The 22,400-nt window shown below is 35.8% G+C and overlaps 1 protein-coding gene across 4 annotated transcripts in view; it reads left to right on the forward strand.

Annotated features, from left to right (window-relative positions):
* ERICH3 (glutamate rich 3) overlaps positions 1-22,400 on the forward strand; it is a 116,940-nt gene that overhangs the window by 80,722 nt on the left and 13,818 nt on the right. For all 4 annotated transcript variants that reach the window (XM_082354754.1, XM_082354752.1, XM_082354755.1 and 1 more), the window contains 2 exons: positions 1,398-1,631; positions 10,837-11,286. In XM_082354754.1, the coding sequence (XP_082210880.1) occupies positions 1,398-1,631; positions 10,837-11,286 (684 nt within the window). The remainder of the gene's footprint in view (positions 1-1,397; positions 1,632-10,836; positions 11,287-22,400) is intronic.

Here is a 22,400-nt window from a genome sequence, read left to right on the forward strand (position 1 = left end):
GGGTGTCAATAAAGGCTTATTGATTGGCAGCTGACTAGACCAAGTGAGAAGCTATCCCATTACTTGGTCTGAAATATTTGAATCAAAATATTTGTTTTTATGAGTATGTCCTGTTTCCATTATGCAATATAAACTAATTTTTTCAACTTCTTCCTTATTTTATAATTTTGTTCTACTGATTCGCATTTCTCTTTCTCCATATTAAATCTCTTTCATGAAAACTTTCTCGTGATGAGTTCTCTTCTTTTGCCTTTTTTCGTTACAGTTTCTGATCTCACTTTTCTTCTCACATCGCCCTCATACCTTCTCTGCATTAACAGAGCTTTCTTCATATGCACAGGGCATGCATTTCTAAATGAAGTTTCTTTCATTGTGGCAGAGTGGACAGCTCTCAAGTAATTACCCAAAAGGCCCCCACTGCTGGAGAAGAAACCAGACTATCTAATAACTAAAACACACAAAATAGGGAAAACTTTATTTTTCCTGTAATTTTTATTTTAAGAGCTAATTGTTTGTTTGCTTAATTGGTTCTGCATGAAATCCTTTTGCTCTCTATCCTTGGCATGTTGTCACTTCAAGATTTTTAGTTTTTGGTGGAAGAAAAAGGGGAACAATTAAATATGAAAGGTGAAAAATTATAACCACAAGGGACAGATGGCGTTTATCTGATGTGACAGTTTCCTTTTTCTGCTACAGATGTGTTACACTTCTGAAGAAATGAAGCAAATTCATGACTGTGACAGGAATATTCTATTTTATAAGAATTTTTATACTTGGAATGTAATTATTTTATTGATTGTAGGGATGAATAATGCATATGATTTCAGTTCTGGCCCAGGTACAGAATCCTTCATAATGCCTTTTCTTGATGTCCATTTGGTTCTCTCAAAGAATGTGCTATTCACAGTGTTACTTCTCAGGGCCTTTGGACTTGATTAATTGAATTTTTTCCACTTCACTATTCATTAACCTGATATCCAAATATTTTGAACATTCTTCCTATAAAATATGGCCTCACTGGGTCTCCAAATTAACTTTCATTATTATAATCCTGTTCTCTTCATTTTTAATTTATTTCTAATTTATTGTTTTCTATCAAGTTCTTCTCTTGTTCATTTTGGTTATTGTAGATGATGATGTCCATTTGTAAATGAGCTTTTATTATGTTTCAGGCTTGTCATCTGGAACTTCATTTCTTTACTGCTCTTGTGTATGTAACTGATTGCAATCTTTGATCATTTGCTATTAGTTTTTCATGTTCACTAACTGTGTGAAAGGGAAGTGAAGAAAGGCCCAGAGAGGAGAGGATAATGGAGTCAAAGTTCTCATTAAAGTGAAATGGGTTAAGTATTAGCGATTCTATTTTCATTCTCATAGTGGAGCTTTTCTTTCCTCAGAATATGAAGACGATTTCGAAGCAGATGAGGAGAAACAAGATGAGAAAGCTAATGAAGGACAGGCTGATGATCAAATGAATGGAATGCCAAAGTCACCCTCAGATGATGAAAAAGATCTTTCAGACCCTGAAAAGGAGAGTGAAACCTTGTTGTGGAAGGCATCAGATGCTGATGACAATGTGAAAGATGAGGTTGATGGATGCTCTGAGAATGAATTGGAAGAGGATAAACATGGCAAGTTGATTAGCTTATCATTTGACATAGGCTGTTTAGCAAGTATACTCACTACTTTTCTTTTCCTTATATTTAATGAGATAATCCTCTTTAAGAGACTGTTTAAAACCTGGTTCCCTAACCGGAGGATGCTGATCAAACCCTCTTCCATAGATATCCAAATTATGGAGTCATTCTTCAATCCTTTCTCTTTCTTTAGTTTGCTGGGATTTTTCAGCAGGGTGTAAGGTGAAGCTTGTAGTGACACATTTTCTGTTTACTTAGAAAGTTACTACCTTTTTTTAATCTCAAACTATCTCTTCTTATATACACACACATATACACCATTTTTGTGGCTTTGGAAAATGAAAAGTAGCTCCCATTCAATTCAAGGAAAAGTTGAAAATTCCTTCCTTATGTTCATTTTTTTTCCTTAACTTACCTTGAACGCAGATGCTGGCATATTAGTTTATGGAACGATTATTGCTCTTGGCAAAGCTTCCCCCTTATAGTCTTCAAACCTAAAATGACTCTGAATGTTCACAGGGAAAATACAGAGCTTTTCTGGTAGATAAAGAAACTCTCATTATCTGAGGCATACCTTAAATTTTTAAGACCTTTTTAAACACCTTAAATTACCAAAATAATGTCCAAAGAAGGAACATATTTCTGGCTTTGTCCCATGAAAGGGTTTGGCCAAGGCTATGTGGGTCTTAGTAAATAAAATATCTTCCCTGGTATATTCTGGGCATTTATCAGTGATAATAATAACCCTGTCTTATATTTAAGTATGTGTATGTCTTTGTACTTTGCTTTAGACTAGAGAATGAGGTAACATTATGATGACTTTTTGAATTGCTGTCAATTTTCCCCATTCTTTTCACCTCTCAAATTTTTTTCTGTATAAAATCTCAAAATTTTGAATTCAAGGAATACATAGGGATTATACAAAATAAGAGTAAATTAAGTAATAAAGTAATCACAAGAACAAATATTTAGTTTGTAGTTCTATTCTGTTCAAGAACAAATTCAAGCAAACCTATTCTAAAATTTCATGCAGACATATGCAAGGCAATAAAATAAAGAACAGAAATTATTTAGAGTTAGAAAGAAGATAATTTTACTAGGAACTGCACATGAGACCATGACTATGCTTGAACTAAAAATTTAATCCTAAACTTCCCGACAGTCAGAGTAAAGAGTGAAGCACAATGTGAAAAATTAGAGTGATTTTCACTTTCAATATATTTGAAAACAAGTTTTGCTGCCATTTTATTATAGTTGAAAGAACTACTCTATATTAATGACCTAGCATTGAGAATTTTTTGTAAAGTCTTAAATGAGGTTTTTTCTTTAATTTCTCAAGTTACATTTTATGTTTCTAGGCATGCCAAAACATAGCTTTTTACCCTCATTTTGAATGTGAATATTGGATTTAAGTTTATATTCCTATATGACATAGAAAAAGTTAAAGAAGTCTATGGAAAAGTGATGTCACCTGAATCAAATTTTAAAGAAACTATACAAGTGACTTGGACCTGGAAAAAGATTGAAAGTGTGTTTGCATATAAATATAACCGGTTCAGAACAAAGAAAGACTCAGTTTTTAATTTCTTCAATAATTGTGGTGAATTATGAAGTATTGATTTCACAAAGGGTCAATACATTATTTCAATATATGGTAATCTGGGGATTATTTTTGTAATGCATAATCAACTTGCTTTCTTGGGATCAAATGGATTTTTTTCCAAGATAGAGTAATTTTTTCTGTTTAAGCAGACAAGGATGTAGGCAGTACTTGGATCTTACTTCGAGGGAAGGATTTAATCATTTAGACCTGTAATTACTGAATAACTGATAGTGATAGGTCAACATTAACACTGAATACTACTTGCATTTAAATAACTGGAATCTTATGTTTAAAAAGGTATCCTATAGGTACTGTTCATTAAGACTATTTTGTGCTAAGTGCTGTGCTAAATATTTTACATGAATTATTTGATTTACTTCAAACAACCTTATAAAAAAGCAGGTACTTTTAATCTGCATTTCACAAGTAAATAAACGTGGAAATGATGAGATTGAGTAACTCACACAGCCAGAAACTGGTGGAGCCAAGACGCAAAATTCAGAGCATGGATTTTGGAGAAAAACAATATAACATTTCTCCAAATCAGCCAATATCCACTTATCTGAAATTAAAGCAAGTCCCCCCAATAAAAGGATTTTGTTTCCTTAAGAATGTACATTTTAGAGGCATTTACCTTGAGCTCTTCATCTTATCCTATTTTTTAGCCTCTGTTTTTTGTTTTTTTTACTTTTAAACGGAGGAAATTAAAATGGACATTTTCTAATTTTACCCAAATTTACCTCTCTCCTTCCTGGATGGACTCCTCCAATCCACTCCCAGGTCTTTTGCTCGTTTCCAGTTCATCCCCTTTCTCTTCCATGAGACTCTCCTACTTCGGCAGCCTTCACTGAGCTCTTTATTTTATGAAACTCTATCATTCAGTAGTTCATTTGTCACTCACTGTTTCATGTGTGTTAAAATTTTGCCCCTCAAACTAATTACACAATTTAATAACACAAAAATTAATTATACTACAAAAGCTAGGACTGTATGTTGTCTTTGTTATTCCTCACAGAGGTAATTTCCTAAAGATATTTTGTGAATATTAAGCAGTTACTTGATTAACACCAAGAATACTAAAATACTTTCGTTAGTGCCATGATATCTAGTTACAGTTATACTATATGATTATTACTGGAATTTTATTAAAAACATTGTATAGAGTTAGCTGCATTATGTAGATATAGAACATATAATATTTTAAATAGATGTGTAATGAAAGCTATCAGAACATATAAAATCTAGTCCACAATGTTGGGAAACTTAAGAGCCAAAAATTAAACTGGCTATTTTATTTTGTTTTTTCAATAACGATGTTATTAAATAATCCTTTTTAAGAGCTCCTTTGCATCCTTGGTATTTACATTAAAACTTAGCCATTATTCTGAAGTAAAATTTCATTGCTTACTACTCTTTCTTTCCTCCACCACCAGGCTCCTTTATTTTCCATCCCTTTATTTTGATAACCTGACCCTGTGTTATTCAAAAACATGCTTTTTAGCATGAGGAGTATCAGAATTAGATATTTCATCCAGCAAACAAGAAATGTGCATTAAAAATGATAATGACATGATAGATTCCTTGGAACACTCTATTGAAAAGCCAGACAGCACTTCATCTTCAAAAGTGTAAGAGGCATATTGTGACCACTGAATCCTAGACACTGGCACATCCTTTTTATTGACATGATTAAGAATCTCGCTGTTAGTGTTTGGATGTGTTTCATTTGAACCTGCCTGCACCTGTTCCCAGAGGGCAAACAATTGCCCAGGCTGTCACTCTTGTGACAAGTCGGCCCCATTTAAACTGCCAGTGAACAATTGCATCGGCCCGCCTTGATGAATACACTGTGCTGAACAGCCTGCAAGTGATGGAGTGCCAGGGACTGTGTGCCCACTAAGAGAGGACCCTGCTTTACGAATGATGTGTGAGACTTCCCATCGTTTAAAAAGAATGACAGCTTCCTTTTCTCTGTGCTTGTGTTGGCAACCCCAGGAGCTAATTCACCAGTAGAAAATATATTGTCATAGATGAATGTTATAAAGTTGAGGGGAAAAGTGTCATGTTGCTGAGAATAGACTTTTAGGGACAGTTTGGATGATAGTACCTATGAGTAAGAGGTAAAGACTAAGTAGCTCCTTATGAGAAAGAGAACGGGGGGGGGGGGGAACGGGGGGGAGAGAGAGAGAGAGAGAGAGAGAGAGAGAGAGAGAATCTGTTCCCAGAATACAAAGAAAAGCACATAAGAATTAAAGCGAAATTTTTTTCTAGTAAGAAAGATAGTATTTTACTTGTGCTATTTTTCAGTCTGTTGAAGAGGTAGGCCTTAAAGACTTTGAAAATCTCAGAATCACAAAAATATTCTGTTTACTTGATTTACTGACTTCCAGTATCTCACTCTTCCTTTCTGGGCCTGACTGTGGGCTTGAAGAGACGCATATGAGGGAAGCCTGCTCCTTCTGTGTTGAAACTGTACATGCTAGGAAACCACGCTCTGTGGACTTCAGTGTCACTTGACTCCTTCTCGGACCAGAGAGGGTTAGGGGAAGATTGTAGGCAGCTTTTGGCTAGAATCTATGTCTGTGATTTTTTGCATGATTAGTCACACTTTAGTTTTTCTTAATTGTAAGAATTCCTCAATTCATCTTCACTTTTGGATTGTTGAAGTAGGAAGTCATGGCTTTCAGGTGAATACTTAAATGCAGCATCATCTTTTAGTTCACATAAAATACTTTTCTATGAGGTATTTCTCTACAGTTTTGAATCTGCCCTGTACATAGTGATGGCACTACTGAGGCACTCAATAAAATCTTGTGAAATGCGTGGCTGGTTGACTAGATTAATGGACAATTGTAAAAAGATTTAAGCAGCAAAATGTGATACATGATTTGATTATATTCCAGTGTTTTAAGTATTTAGAAAATCCAGTTAAAGGTAAATAAGGAGGAACTTTTAAGCTTTCTTCTTCTCCTCCTGCTATATCTGCATTTACTTTAGATACTTATCCTTACAAAGTAATGTATATATTTGTCTCATTGGCAAATTGATAATGAATTACCAGTATGAGGACATATGTTCTCCCTTACACCAAATAGCTAGTTACTGTTCATGGATGGAATTCAATGATTTCTGCTTCTATTGTCATTAAGCATACACTCATTTGATGGTATTTATTGAGTACAAACCGCTTGTCTAATCAGGTATTATTGTACATGAAAATATTGACCAAACCACAGTATCTAATATAAATATGAACAGATTTTGGTGAACTTATGAGTATAATCTACAACTGTTAATATAAGGAATAGTAGGACATAAGAATTCATATGTCAAGGCTAATTTGAAGAAAATAGGTGTGACACTTATGCAGATTTTTCTGGGAAACCTTGGACCAAGGAATGGGAAAGAGACATAATTTGTGTTAGAGCTCAGAGTAGTATTGGGTCCACTGGGTTGGGATACATGGTGTGTTATTGGAGTGATCTAAATTTTTAACTGAATTTTCATATTTGAGTTTGTGAACTTAAATCGAGGTGTCTATATGGGCTTCAAGCTAGTAAGCTAAAAACAAAGTAGTTAAAATCAGGACGTTAGTGGAGGAAATAATGAATTTAAACTGTAGTAAAACAATGCATCATGCTAGAGGGTGAAGGAATGATTGAAAACTGAGGTCAGGACTTGTCATTGGTTCAAAACAAACTGTGTAGCTACGGATTACAATAAGAGTATAACAGCTTCTGAGAGAGCTACCCATGGTCACTGTTAAGAGAATGAACAAATACCTTAATAAATATGTGTAGTTGATTTATTGTGCTCATGCCAAAGGAAGCAATGTCTGTCTAGAGTGTGTAATCTCGATGGAAGCAGGGACCTGGCCTGCTTTTTTCTCCATTGTGTCCTCACATGGAGAAATACCAGAACATTGCCTGACACATAGGATGTGCTCAATGTGCATTTAGTGAATGAATGAATCTCTGTAAGTGGCTAGGAAGATGGAGGACAACTCAGGACCTCAGTTATGAGGAGAGAGAGCAGAGTTCATCCTGAATTTGCTGGCCTGGTGCTGACTATGGATGTGTGTGTGTGTGGTTGGTACCTTTGGTCAGGTGTATATCAAATTGACTAGGCAGGCAGTGCAAACAGTGGAGATTACTGACACATATATAGTAGAATATGTAAAACTATTTTCCATTTGTCATCCTGGGGTGTAACAGTGGAAATTTAGCTAAGAGAAGCAATAGTGGGTTCATGACAGTGGGTGCCCTCTGTTTGAAGGCCTTTTGGCAGGTAGAGTGGTCTTGGTTTTAATACAGTGGGTCATTACAAAAGAAGTATTTTACAAAAATTGCTCCTTTATAGCTAATGGACATTGGGTATTATTTAACTTCTGTGGGCCTTACTTTCTAGACCTAGAAAAAGAAGATAACTAACTACTCCATTGGATTAAATGAGATGTTTGTAAATTGCTTACCTCAGTGCTTGGTACAGAGTAGGTGCATAATCATGATTCGGTTTTATTTTTTTCCTCAATAAATGGTAACTGTGACTACTATGCTTAATGTGATTTACAGGGTGAAATCACAAGAAAGAAATTTATTAGAATATACTTATCATGTATGATATCAGAGAGAGAAGAAGACTGAAAATCATAAAGCAATGATTATTTGATTTGGTGAGATTAATTTTTATCATGTAATTTCTACAATGATTTATGGAGAGCAGTAATTGGAATTGATTCCCATTTTACAGCCAAGGAAACAGAGCCTTAGAGAAGTTAAGTAGCATAACCAAAGTCAAAGCTGATGAGTAGCTTAGTCATGATTGGAACACCTAAGTTTGTCTTACAGAAAAACATAATATTTTCTCTCAAGCTCATGTTGCGTAAAATAGTAGTGACAGAGAAGAAGGAATAGTTATCAATGAACAGTTATGATGACATGAAAAGAGAAAACAGTGAAGGACTGGGGACTGATTGAATGTGGAAGGAGAAAAGTCAGAGATCCTGCTTAGCGTGTAGAACCATGGCACCAAACACACTGGCTTTGGCCAAGGACTCAGGCAGTGGGTGCAGATCAGGTTCTTACCATGAAGACCAAGGGCAGATTCTTAGCATCAGTACCTGGAGGGAGCACTGGAGAGATAAATGGAATTTGGTAGGAGGCAGAGCTGTTTCCTAACATGCCTCCAAGACAACTTTTTCCCTCCTAATGAAAAAAAAAATTACAATTTACAATTTACATATCGACCCGAAAATTCCTTTATATAAAACGTTCCTTTATATAAAAGTTTTTACATAAAAACTTTATTTCTAAGAGAATAAATAAAATTAGTGTTGAAAATCCCATTCCATGGCCCTAAAGCATTTTGAGGTTTTTTGTAGGCAAAGCCTGGCCCCAGTGTCTGTATGAAAATGAGAGTGAGAAATGAGAGTGAAATGAAATTATACAGGGAGGTTAGAGAGAAATTTGAAAACTGAAATGAGTTTATATGGGAGGTCAGGTAGCCTTGCCACTCAGCGGCCATTCATTCACCTGATCTTTCTTAAGGACTGACTCAAAATTGAACCAGAGCATATTTCAGCCTTTGAAATAAAATAATACAATTAATAGAAGCTGCTAAAGAAAGAGGAGCACTCATTTTTTAAATTATGTGAACAACTCTCAGAGCCAAAAGTGAGAGTCCTGGTGTCAACATTCAGGTGGTAGATAGGATACTTTTGGACATGCAGAACAATTATAACATTGTATCCTAGCTAATTGTGCAATTAATGAAAACCACTGATCAAACAAACCACTAGCACAGGGGAGTTGTTTTTCTTTTTTAAAAAAACAAATGTGAGATGCTTACGAGAGGGGGAGATTATAGTCCCTGAAATTTCTGAACTAGTACAAATAAGATAGAGAACGACTGTCCTTGATCTGTACGTTCCCCACCGAGAGACAGCACATCCAGATCTTATACAATGGAGATAAAGAATGAGTGGCTGAAGTACGTGATTCCTTTGAGAAACAGTGGTCATCTGGTGCCTGTCAAGGTAGTTGGAAGATAAGAACAAATGGAATTGTACTTAAGGGGTTCTGTTGCTTAAAGGCTTTTCGGAGTTTATTTTTTACTGCTGTGTAGAATCTCTCACATCTTTGTGGGAACTCAGTATGTCTCAGTGACTATACTTAAAATGCTAAGCCCTGTCATGGAGAGCCGTTGGGGCTAGAGGGAAGAGGATAAGAGTAAAGACAGGTATTTCTTCCCTTAAACTCTGCCTCAGCTGCTACAGCCATCTGGGTAGCTGACAAGCAGAAAAAAACATAAACGGAAAAAAGAATCAGGAGCACACAGAGAAGAGCACACAAGAAAGCTAAGCAGCTTGTAAGTGTGGGCTATTTCATTTGAAAAATATATTCTATAAAAAAATTATAAACACAGGTCTATTTGGTTAAAAAAAATGAAAGGCAGGTTTGTATTTTTCTGGCCCAAGGCAGTGCATCTTCCTTACAGAGTCAGCGTGTGTGTATTACTTTCTTGGAGATTTTTAAAAGTTTTTGTGTGTAATAAGTACTCAACCATTTTTGGCTCTGGTAAGTTTCCAGACTGCATATCTGTAGCATCACATCAGTGTACTGCATAGATCTCCTAGAATCTCTTTTACCGATTCTGTGTGCCCATCTCCAGCTTCTGCATCCTCTGTCTTCTTCAGAGGACAGTCCTGGGCTACTGGGTTTGCTTCACCCTCAGGCACAAAGGGCAAGGGAGTGCCAAGAGTTCATGTTCCCCCCAGGGTGGCCTGTAGCCATGTCTGACTGGAGCAGAGTATGGAAGCCCAGCTCCTTCCTCAAGGGAAGAAAAATTTTAATATAATTTAGACTCCAGAGGTTCCCATGGGATCAGGCTGAGGCTGAGATGTTGCTTGAAATAGCTCTCTTGATTGACTTCTTCCCTTCCCTGCCCTGCTTTACCCACACCCAGAAGAGTTTCTCTTGGAGCATATTTTTAATACATCACTGGCACATGAGTCCTCATCTCAGTGTCTGCTTCTGGGGAAACCCCAAAAAAGACCAGATCTCCCACACACACACATGCACACAGACACACACACACAAGCATTAGCTCAAAATATTAAGTATCTAGGTATTATGCAAATGCATAGATATTTTTACCATACCGAGCTACCAGGGTGTACCAGTATGGCAGGTGTTACAGTAGATAAAAATTTTAACTTTATGCACAGAGAATACTGTGGATACATCCAAGACGGTAATGAAATAAGTGCTCTTGCTGAACAAGTAAAAGATTATTCAATTTCTTCCATAACAAAATAGATACTAACAAAGGTTTTCCAGTGAAATGGCTTTCAACAAATAAACAAATACAATTGGTTTTCAGTTAAATGCGACTTCGTATTGAAGATTCTATAGACTCACAGATTTCATAGGTCTTTCTTTATCATGACAATTATGTGGACAAGATGGGGAAAGGGTATCAAATCTACTAAACTATATTAAAAATTTTAGTATGATTACTAGCATAATTCCCACAATTATTATTATTAAATTTCCCTTTATGGAAAAGCAATGATGTTGTCATTTTTAATTTTTGTAGATATAAGAACTGCTTCATCAACCTCATCCAGAAGTCACCCATATTCTAGTTGCAGTGAAGATGAATCTGCACTGGGGGACAGGGAAGCCCAAGCTGAAAACAGTCCAAATGAAAGTGTCCGAAATCCATCTTCTCAGGAGTTGAGTGAAAATGATGAGCCAGGAAAAACCCACCTTCCAATTGAGAATTCTCTAGAAATCGAAATTGATGACCAAGAAATAATAAAAGCAGATGTGGAGACCAAGCCTCTGCCAATAGAGGAAAACTTGGAGAATGATCTTGAAGAAGAAGCAGAGAAAGGAACCCGAGTGATTGCAGAGGGCTTATCTGAGAAGTCCAGGGAACATGTTTCCAAGGAAGAAAAGGAAAAGAGTAAGAGTAACCTTTGGGAAGGAAGCGCTGCTAAGGTGAAGGACAAAAAGGCAGGTCCCCGTAGGGTGGATAAAGGTGGTAAGTATGGCCATTGAGTTGACCTGCCATTGTCTCTATGCATGGAAGCTGACCTTGATCATTGCACTCTGCCAAAGCTTGGGAAATACTATTGTGATAATGCCGGAGGGATTCAATTTTTTCCTATTTCTCTCTGTGTCACATGATCATACATGTATTTTCAGCTTGCTGTTTTCCTTTATTGCATTTTTAAAATTACTTGATAATTCTTATGTAGCCTGTTTCCTATTTTCTGTAAATTCCTTCCTATGGCAGTTCTATCTCAAGAATCAAATAAAACACAATACATGTCTGAAGGCAAGGGTATGTGTAGCTTTTTAGAGGTTACTTAGTATTAGCAATGCTATTTGTTCTTATCCAAATATGCATTTATATGTATATGTAGCTAACGTTGATAGGTGCTTGCTATGTGCCAGTGCTAAACACATATATTAACTTGTCTAATCCTCACAACAGCCCAATATCCCCATGAGTTAGGTTCTATTATCATTATCTCCTTTTTACAGATGACAAAACTGTGGTTTGTAGAGGTTAAGTAAGATGTCAATCATCATACAGCTAATAAGAAGCATTCCTAGGATTTGGATTCAGGGAGAGTGGTGCCAGTTTCTAAAGGTTTCCTATTTTATCGGTGCAATAGGAATTTATAGTTAAATAAAAATATAAAAATTTCATAGAAGACTGCAAACTGCACTTTAAGTTCTCTGAAACTGAGTAACTTTCTGATCCAGGGGTTTCTTGGGTGTGTTGGACAGTTCCATTTGACATAGAAAGTCTTGAAGCGTGTCCTAGGATGATCAGGCCCCAGTACCTTAGACACATGGAAGGTCTGATACTTTTCTCAACTTTAGGAGGACAGTTAAAGGATTGAGTTGTGTCCTGCAGATGGCCGGTTGTGCCTGCAGCTGTTTGGCTCTCACATAGTACCCTGTTCCCTATAACTTGTATCTCAGGCCTTTCCCTGATCTCTCCCATCTGTCTACCCTGCCAACATGGTGGGCATTCTTTCTGACTCCAAGGTAAAATTTGTTGTCACATTTTAATAGTACTAAAATTCATCTGCGTTTTAAAACTTATGAATGCTTTTTTTTTTTTTAAAAACTCCCACTTCTTTTTTTTTTTTTTTAATTTATTCATTTATTTATTTATGGCTGTGTTGGGTCTTCGTTTCTGTGTGAGGGCTTTCTCTAGTTGCGGCAAGTGGGGGCCACTCTTCATCGCGGTGCGCGGGCCTCTCACTATCGTGGCCTCTCTTGTTGCGGAGCACAGGCTCCAGACACGCAAGCTCAGTAATTATGGCTCACGGGCCCAGCTGCTCCGCGGCATGTGGGATCTTCCCAGACCAGGGCTCGAACCCGTGTCCCCTGCATTGGCAGGCAGATTCTCAACCACTGCGCCACCAGGGAAGCCCTATGAATGCTTTTAATGTCTATAACATTTACTTTAGAAACTTAAAAGCTGTTATTAAACCACTGGTGCCTACAGCTAAGAATTTAGGATGTTGAATAGTTACCTTTCCATCCAATCTTTATCATTAACCTTCTACTATGCACTGTGGTCAATAAGAAATGTGTAAGAGAGGGTTCCTTCCATAAAATGTTAAGAGGAAGGCTTGGCACGCCAATAACTGGACAAGGTCAGTAGTCACATGTAAAACCAGAGAAGGTACAAATGTTACAGGGCTTCAAAGGAAGAGAAGACTCATCTGATGAAGTCACCTTGAAAGTTTTCGTGAAGGACGTATTTGAGGAAGGCTTTAAATGTTAGATAAGATTTTGAAGGTGGAATGGAGGAGGATAAAACATGCCAAACAGCAGGAAGAAGCAAGGGATATAACCTTGGAATAAGTTAAACAAAAACTCTAGAATGAGAGTTTGACAAACTTCAACCCACAGGCCAAATCTGGCCTACCACCTTTTCTTTTTGTATTGTCTGTGAGTGAAGAATGTTTTTATTTCTTTTTTTTTTCTTTCATTTTTAAATGGTTGTAAAAAATCAAAAGGAGAAGAATATGTGATATGTGAAAATTATATTAAATTCATATTTCAGTGCCAGAAAATAAAGTTTTATTGGACTAGAGTCATGCTTATTTATTTACATATTCTTAGTGGCTGCTTTTGCTCTACAAGGGCAGAGTTAAGTAGTTGCAACAGAGACCCTATGGCCCACGAAGCCCTAAGGATTCACTGTTTGGCTCTTTACAGAAAAAGTTTCCCAACCTCTGCCCTAGAATTATAACATTAAGACCCCCAACATTTTCAAAATGATTTTGCCATATGTGAGTAAAGATTCTTATTAACATACATTTGAAGCCCTTTTATAAAATAATTCAAATTTTTGATCTTGGATTTTATCATTCAATTCTGGTACATGTAATGTATAATCTAGAAAATTTGTACAATTTGGCAAACTGCTGACCAAAAAGGTAGAGATGCTAAAGTTCAGTAGCAACATTGACATTATTACTAGTATTTCTTTTATTTCCACTTCAGAAAACTAGATTGTTTACCTGGATTTATGGGAGTAGAAAACTTTTTGTAAAATAAGATGCACATGATATAGGCTGAAACTAGGGGGTAGATAGAATAACAGAAGTATTCGACTAGGATCGTATCACTTGGAAGAGAGTGGGGTTTTTTTCCCCCCTCTGGGTTTGTGAAATGAAGAGTGTATAGGTTTATTATTTTTCTCAACTATTATGGGGAACCTGTGTTCTTGAGTTAATGACATCTATAATTTTAAAACATTTTGTTATTATCTTTTCATTGAGGTGGGTTCAACACTAGATGGCAACGTTTATGACTATTTATCTCTCTTATGCTCTAATATATGTACCAAACCTCTTTATCAGTGTTTATTTTTCATTAACAGCTTATGAAATTACATTTAGCAAATAGAGAAAAGCGGTCTTAAAATTATCTATAGATTTATCACACACAAAAATCACCTTTAACATATGGTCAGTCTTTTTATTTCTAAAGTTAGAGTTTACAAAGTTATGTTTTCATATTTCCATAAAATGTTATATTTTGCTTTTTATTCTTAACCTTATACCATAAGTATTTTTATGTTATTATGTAATCTTCATGAATATGTTTAATGTCTGTGTATTATTCCATTCTGTGTTTTTTTCATAATTTAAACATTTCCCTATTTTTCCTATTTTCACTACTACTAGTAGTACTCTAGTATCTTATTACCTATGATAATTTGAAATTAATAATTATTTTCTTAGGCTAGGTTCCAAGAATTTTACTTTCTGGATCAAAGGTAATAGACATTTTAAGGTTTTTGAAAAAATTTTTTTTCTTAGAAAAGATTGGTTGAAAAGTTTATACAATACAGAACAGATGAGAATAAGATGAAAGCTAAAGGCTTCCTTGCCTGGCCTTTGTTCTTTTTCCTGAGAGATAGATAACTGTGGATAAGTTTTTTTGCGTGCATGATTCCAGAAAATTTTCTCTATATACACACATATATAAATGCATTCATATATTATATATATACAGACCTTATTTTTATATACAGATGGAAACATGATACATTTTTGTTTTACAACTTGCTTTTTTCACTTAACACTGTATCCTGAATATCTTTTCATATCAGCACATATAACTGTACTTTTATTCTTATTTACTGTATATGTTATGCCACTGTATTGCCTTAGTATCTTATAACTTTGCAACTTTTCTTAAAAATATGTTGCCTTCTGTGTAAGAACTGGTAGATTTGTTCTATGGTCCATCTTCCACAAAAGAACAAAATTTCTGGATTACGGAGGCCCAGAGGCAGAGAGAGTAAAGTACAGTGGAAAATAAGATATTAATAAGAAAAATAAAACAAAGACCATGTAAAATATTCAGAATGATGTAGAAGGATTATGGTATCAAAACCTAAGGATTAGTAGATTATGACAGTTGGGTGCTAATGTTTTTAAAATAAACTCAAGGAAATGGTGCAATAAATTTGTAAATATTTAGAATAATAGATTAAAGGAAGGGACAGATATTCTCAAAAGCCTTTATATTCCTAAGAAAATTTCAGATAAAATAAACCAGGTCTTGAAAGTATTGTGAGTTATATTGATATTGATGCCAAGCAAAGAGGTTATGGTGGTTCCTCCTCCTTAATTGAGTCTTCAGTTAGGTGGCTGAGGGAGAGAGGGATAGAATCAAAGTTATATGCTTGAAATGAAGGTCATTTAGGTCACTCTGCTGCAAAACACAGCTTATATGAGTTAGACCAGAAGGCTGGTGAAGATTGAAAAGTGTGTATTTTATTTAGCTCCCTGATTTGAACCTTAGATTGCAGTGAAATGGGGGCTGAGATAATGTGTAAAAGATTCTATCTCATTTTGTATAGCACTGAATTAATCAATTTCAACTAGACCTAGAATAAAAATTGTGATTATGTTAAGAATAAGTCTATGGGCTAAAAAAATGACGTACAATTAATGAATGATGTTTTGTTGTGTCTAAGTTAATACAACTTAATCTGAATTGTTTTCACTTAAGATCATAGCAATGGATAAATTTGTAAAGTACTCCAGTCAATGCCTTCATACCTTTCAGGTTGATAACATAAAGCAATAACTTCCTTCTAACTATTTTATAATATGTCACACTTAATTGGGCTTTGTCCAGTCCACCAACAAATCAGGTGAATTTATATCAAAGATATGTCATATGCAGTGAAGTGGATAAAGTAAAAGATTATAATTGCTAGCTACAATGAGATAGTGCCCTTGAGAGTTAATTCAGTATTATAGAGCATAGTGTTATTTTCGTGTGTTTATTTTTCTCTGTTATTTTTAGTTTAAGCTGTCTTAATGCATTGTGACACATGGTGTTCTAAAGATGGAACAATTCATGTGGATTTGTGAAATTAATATAATTTATACATTATGAATATAAATAATATATTAAGAATAAAGTATTATATAGTATAAAGTAAAATGTATGTAGAAGTAGGCATTTTATACTTTTATATATGAATCAGCGGAAGTCATAGTGCTTGGCCAGGTCATATAGACCTAAAAAATGTTAGGGCTAAAGTAAAATGCAATTTTATCATCACATAGGCAGGATAGAATGGTCTTGATGAAAGAACAAGAAAATCACATGTTATGAGTTGCAGTCTAAATACAATTTCTGAATGAATTGTGAAAGCATATAGCTGTTTGTTTCAATAGATTTCTTCTGAAATATTTGTTAGGTATCTGCTTTATGTCACACTGTTCCTGGGGTGAACATAACGAAGTCCTTCCCTATATGGGAGTTTATATTCGAGGAGGAGGTGTGCCTAACAAGTGAAAGATAAACATGTAATGGGGCATCTGGGCTAAGTGCTAGCAGAAAAGAAAGTCAAGGTAAGGACATAGAGTGATGGTTTGAGGAAGGGGTAGTATTTTTTAGGGCTGTCCTCTCTCAGTGAGGGGACATTTGAGCAAAGACCAGAATGAGGTGTGGGGGTGAGCCACTCTGTCATGTGAAGAAGGAGCACAGGAAGCAGAGGGCCCAGCAAATGCACAGAGTCTAAATTGGTAGCATCGTTGTTGAGTGAAGAATTTGGAAGGAGGTCAGTGTGACAGGAGCAGAATGGACAAGCCAGAGACTGCAGGAAATGAAGCCAGAGGGAAAAACTTATAGGCCATTGGGAGGAGTTTATTCTGAGGTAGGAAGCCATTGGAAAAATTAGTGCATGCAAATGACATGAGCTGAAAGTTTTGAAAAGATTCTTGCTACTGTGTGGAGGATAGAATTTAGCTTTCTGAGTATGTTATCTTCGAACAGCTGTGGTCTTGAGTTGTGATTAATCCTGGATTTTTGTAAGCAATGTGTCAATGACAAAGGTAACACAGGAACAACTTTACTGTATAGGTAGATGGTGTAAGTCATGAATTTTGTCATAGTGAGTTGTTGGGAAGATAATTGATTGGCTACACAAAGAATGATCAAAGAACACGCATAGTTTTCAAGGTGACTGGGAACTTGGAATAAACCTGCATATATATTTACTCAGCTTTTATGGCCTTCTTATGTTCTTAAAATTCAAATGAAAAGTTCTTGGCAAAACTTTCATCTGATATAGAATTGCTCAAGATACATAGCATTGTTTTTAACATATTTATTGGAGTATAATTGCTTTACAATGGTGTGTTAGTTTCTGTTGTATAACAAAGTGAATCAGCTGTACATATACATATATCCCCATATCTCCTCCTTCTTGCATCTCCCTCCCACCCTCCCTATCCCACCCCTCTAGGTGGACACAAAACACTGAGGTGATCTTCCTGTGCTATGCAGCTGCTTCCCACTAGCAATCTGTTTTACCTTTGGTAGTGTATATATGTTCATGCTACTCTCTCACTTCGTTCCAGCTTACCCTTCCCCCTCCCCGTGTCCTCAAGTCCATTCTCTATGTCTGTGTCTTTATTCCTGTCCTGCCCCTAGGTTCTTCAGAACCATTTATTTTTTTTAGATTCCATATATATGTGTTAGCATAAGGTATTTGTTTTTCTCTTTCTGACATACTTCACTCTGTATGACAGTCTCTAGGTCCATCCACCTTACTACAAATAACTCAATTTTGTTTCTTTTTATGGCTGAGTAGTATTCCACTGTATATATGTGCCACATCTTCTTTATCCATTCATCTATCAATGGACACTTAGGTTGCTTCCATGTCCTGGCTATTGTAAGAAGAGCTGCAATGAACATTGTGGTACATGACTCTTTTTGAATTATGGTCTTCTCAGGGTATATGCCCAGTAGTGGGATTGCTTGGTTGTATGGTAGTTCTATTTTTAGCTTTTTGAGGAACCTCCATACTGTTCTCCATACTGGTTGTATCAATTTACATTCCCACCAACAGTGCAAGAGGGTTCCCTTTTCTCCACAGCCTCTCAAGCATTTACTGTTTGTAGATTTTTTGATGATGGCCATTCTGACCGGTGTGAGGTGATACTTCATTGTAGTTTTGATTTGCATTTCTCTAATGATTAGTGATGTTGAGCATCCTTTCATGTGTTTGTTGGCAATTTGTATATCTTCTTTGGAGAAATGTCTATTTAGGTCTTCTGCCCATTTTTGGTTTGGGTTATTTGATTTTTTGATATTGAGCTGCTTGTATATTTTGGAGATTAATCCTTTGTCAGTTGCTTCGTTTGCAAATATTTTCTCCCATTCTGAGGGCTGTCTTTTCATCTTGTTTATGGTTTCCTTTGCTGTGCAAAAGCTTTTAAATTTCATTGGGTCCCATTTGTTTATTTTGTTTTTATTTCCATTTCTCTAGGAGGTGGGTCAAAAAGGATCTTGCTGTGATTTATGTCATAGAGTGTTCTGCCTATGTTTTCCTCTAAGAGTTTTATAGTGTCTGGCCTTACATTTAGGTCTTTAATCCATTTTGAGTTTATTTTTGTGTATGGTGTTTGTTAGGGAGTGTTCTAATTTCATTCTTTTACATGTAGCTGTCCAGTTTTCCCAGCACCACTTATTGAAGAGGCTGTGTTTTCTCCATTGTATAGTCTTGCCTCCTTTATCAAAGATAAGGTGACCATATGTGCGTGGGTGTGTCTCTGGGCTTTCTATCCTGTTCCAGTGATCTATATTTCTGTTTCTGTGCCAGTACCATACTGTCTTGATTACTGTAGCTTTGTAGTGTAGTCTGGAGTCTGAGAGCCTGATTCCTCCAGCTCCGTTTTTCTTTCTCAAGATTGCTCTGGCTATTCGGGGTCTTTTGTGTTTCCATGCAACTTGTGAAATTTTTTGTTCTAGTTCTGTAAAGAATGCCATTGGTAGTTTGACAGGGATTGCATTGAATCTGTAGATTGCTTTGGGTAGTAGAGTCATTTTCACAATGTTGATTCTTCCAATCCAAGAACGTGGTATATCTCTCCATCTGTTTGTATCATCTTTAATTTCTTTCATCAGTGTCTTATAGTTTTCTGCATACAGGTCTTTTGTCTCCTTAGGTAGGTTTATTCCTAGATATTTTATTCTTTTTGTTGAAATGGTAAATGGGAGTGTTTCCTTAATTTCTCTTTCAGATTTTTCATCATTAGTGTATAGAAATGCATGAGATTTCTGTGCATTAATTTTATATCCTGCTACTTTACCAAATTCATTATTTAGCTCAAGTAGTTTTCTGGTAGCATCTTTAGGATTCTCTATGTATAGTATCATGTCATCTGCAAACAGTGACAGCTTTACTTCTTCTTTTCTGATTTGGATTCCTTTTATTTCTTTTTCTCTGATTGCTGTGGCTAAAACTTCTAAAACTATGTTGAATAATAGTGGTGAGAGTGGGCAACCTTGTCTGGTTCCTGATCTTAGTGGACATGGTTTCAGCTTTTAACCATTGAGAATGATGTTGGCTGTGGGCTTGTCATATATGGCCTTTATTATGTTGAGCTAAGTTCCCTATATGCCTACTTTCTGGAGGGTTTTTATCAAAAATTGGTGTTGAATTTTGTCAAAAGCTTTTCCTGCATCTATTGAGATGATCATATGGTTTTTCTCCTTCAATTTGTTAATATGGTTTATCACATTGATTGATTTGTATATATTGAAGAATTCTTGCATTCCTGGGATAAATCCCACTGGATCATGGTGTACGATCCTTTTAATGTGCTCTTGGATTCTGTTTGCTAGTATTTTGTTGAGGAGTTTTGCATCTATTTTCGTCAGTGATATTGGTCTGTGTTTTCTTTTTTTGTGACATCTTTGTTTGGTTTTGGTTTCAGGGTGATGGTGGCCTCGTAGAATGAGTTTGGGAGTGTTCCTCCCTCTGCTATATTTTGGAAGAGTTTGAGAAGGATAGGTGTTAGCTCTTCTCTAAATGTTTGATAGAATTTGCCTGTGAAGCCATCTGGTCCTGGGTTTTTGTTTGTTGGAAGATTTTAAATCAGAGTCTCAATTACAGTGCTTGTGATTGGTCGGTTTATATTTTCTATTTCTTCCTGGATCAGTCTCGGAAGGTTGTGCTTTTCTAAGAATTTGTCCATTTCTTCCAGGTTGTCCACTTTATTGGCATATAGTTGCTTGTGGTAATCTCTCATGATTCTGTGTATTTCTGCAGTGTCAGTTGTTACTTCTCCTTTTTCATTTCTAATTCTAATGATTTGAATTTCTCCCTTTTTTTCTTGATGAGTCTGGCTAATGGTTTATCAATTTTGTTTATCTTCTCAAAGAACCAGCTTTTAGTTTTATTGATCTTTGCTATTGTTTCCTTCGTTTCTGTTTCATTTATTTCTGATCTGATCTTTATGATTTCTTTCCTTCTGCTAACTTTTGGGGTTTTTTGTTCTTCTTTCTGTAATTGCTTTAGGTGTAAGGTTAGGTTGTTTATTTGAGATGTTTCTTGTTTCTTGAGGTAGGATTGTATTGATATAAACTTCCCTCCTAGAACTGGTTTTGCTGCATCCCATAGGTTTTGGGTTGTCGTGTTTTCATTGTCATTTGTTTCTAGGTATTTTTAAATTTCCTCTTTGATTTCTTCAGTGATCTCTTGGTTATTTAGTAGTGTATTGTTTAGCCTCCATGTGTTTGTATTTTTTACAGATTTTTTCCTGTAATTGATATCTAGTCTCATAGCATTGTGGTCCGAAAAGATACTTGATACGATTTCAATATTCTTAAATTTACCAAGGCTTGATTTGTGACCCAAGGTATGATCTATCCTGGAGAATGTTCCATGAGCACTTGAGAAGAAAGTGTATTCTGTTGTTTTTGGATGGAATGTCCTATAAATATCGATTAAGGCCATATTGTTTAATGTTTCATTTAAAGCTTGTGTTTTCTTATTTATTTTCATTTTGAATGATCTGTCCATTGGTGAAAGTGGGGTGTTAAAGTCCCCTAGTATGACTGTGTTACTGTCAATTTCCCCTTTTATGGCTGTTAGCATTTGCCTTATGTATTGAAGTTCTCCTATGTTGGGTGCATAAATATTTACAATTGTTGTATCTTCTTGGATTCATCCCTTGATCATTCGGTAGTGTCCTTCTTTGTCTCTTGTAATAGTCTTTATTTTAAAGTCTATTTTGTCTGATATGAGAATTGCTACTCCAGCTTTCTTTTGATTTCCATTTGCATGGAATATCTTTTTCCATCCCCTCACTTTCAGTCTGTATGTGTCCCTAGGTCTGAAGTGGGTCTCCTGTAGACAGCCTATATACAGGTCTTGTTTTTTGTCCATTCAGCCAGTGTATGTCTTTTGGTTGGAGCATTTAATCCATTTACATTTAAGGTAATTATTGATATGTATTTTCCTATTACCATTTTCTTAATTGTTTTGGGTTTGTCATTGTAAGTCTTTTCCTTTTCTTGTGTTTCCTGCCTAGAGAAGTTCCTTTCGCCTTTGTTGTAGAGCTGGTTTGGTGGTGCTGAATTCTCTTAGCTTTTCCTTATCTGTAAAGGTGTTAATTTCTCCATTGAATCTGAATGAGATCCTTGCTGGGTAGAGTAATCTTTGTTGTAGTTTCTTCCCTTTCATCACTTTAAATATGTCCTGCCACTCCCTTTTGGCTTGCAGAGTTTCTTCCAAAAGATCAGCTGTTAACGTTATGGGGATTCCCTTGTATGTTAATTGTTGTTTTTCCCTTGCTGCTTTTAATATTTTTTCTTTGTATTATTTTTTGATAGTTTGATTAATATGTGTCTTAGCGTCTTTCTCCTTGGATTTATCCTGTATGGGACTCTCTGAGCTTCCTAGACTTGATTGACTATTTCCTTACCCATATCAGGGAAGCTGTCAACTATAATCTCTTCAAATATTTTCTCAATCCCTTTTTTTTTCTCTTCCTCTTCTGGGACCCCTATGATTCAAATGTAGGTGCATTTAATGTTGTCCCAAAGGTCTCTGAGATTGTCCTCAATTCTTTCCATTCTTTTTTCTTTATTCTGTTGTGCGGTAGTTATTTCCACTATTTTCTCTTCCATGTCACTTATCCATTCTTCTGCCTCAGTTATTCTTCTTAGCATGTTTTAAGATGGGAACAATTTGTGTAGTTTCAAAGCAAGCAGAGGAGAGGGAATGAATTTAGAAAGCTTGCCTACAAATATTGCAAACCATATCCTTGCTACCACTTTTCAATAAATTATCAAATTTAAAAA

Source organism: Balaenoptera borealis, assembly GCF_965194805.1.
Source record: "Balaenoptera borealis genome assembly, chromosome: 1".
NCBI classification, from domain to species: Eukaryota; Metazoa; Chordata; class Mammalia; order Artiodactyla; family Balaenopteridae; genus Balaenoptera; species Balaenoptera borealis.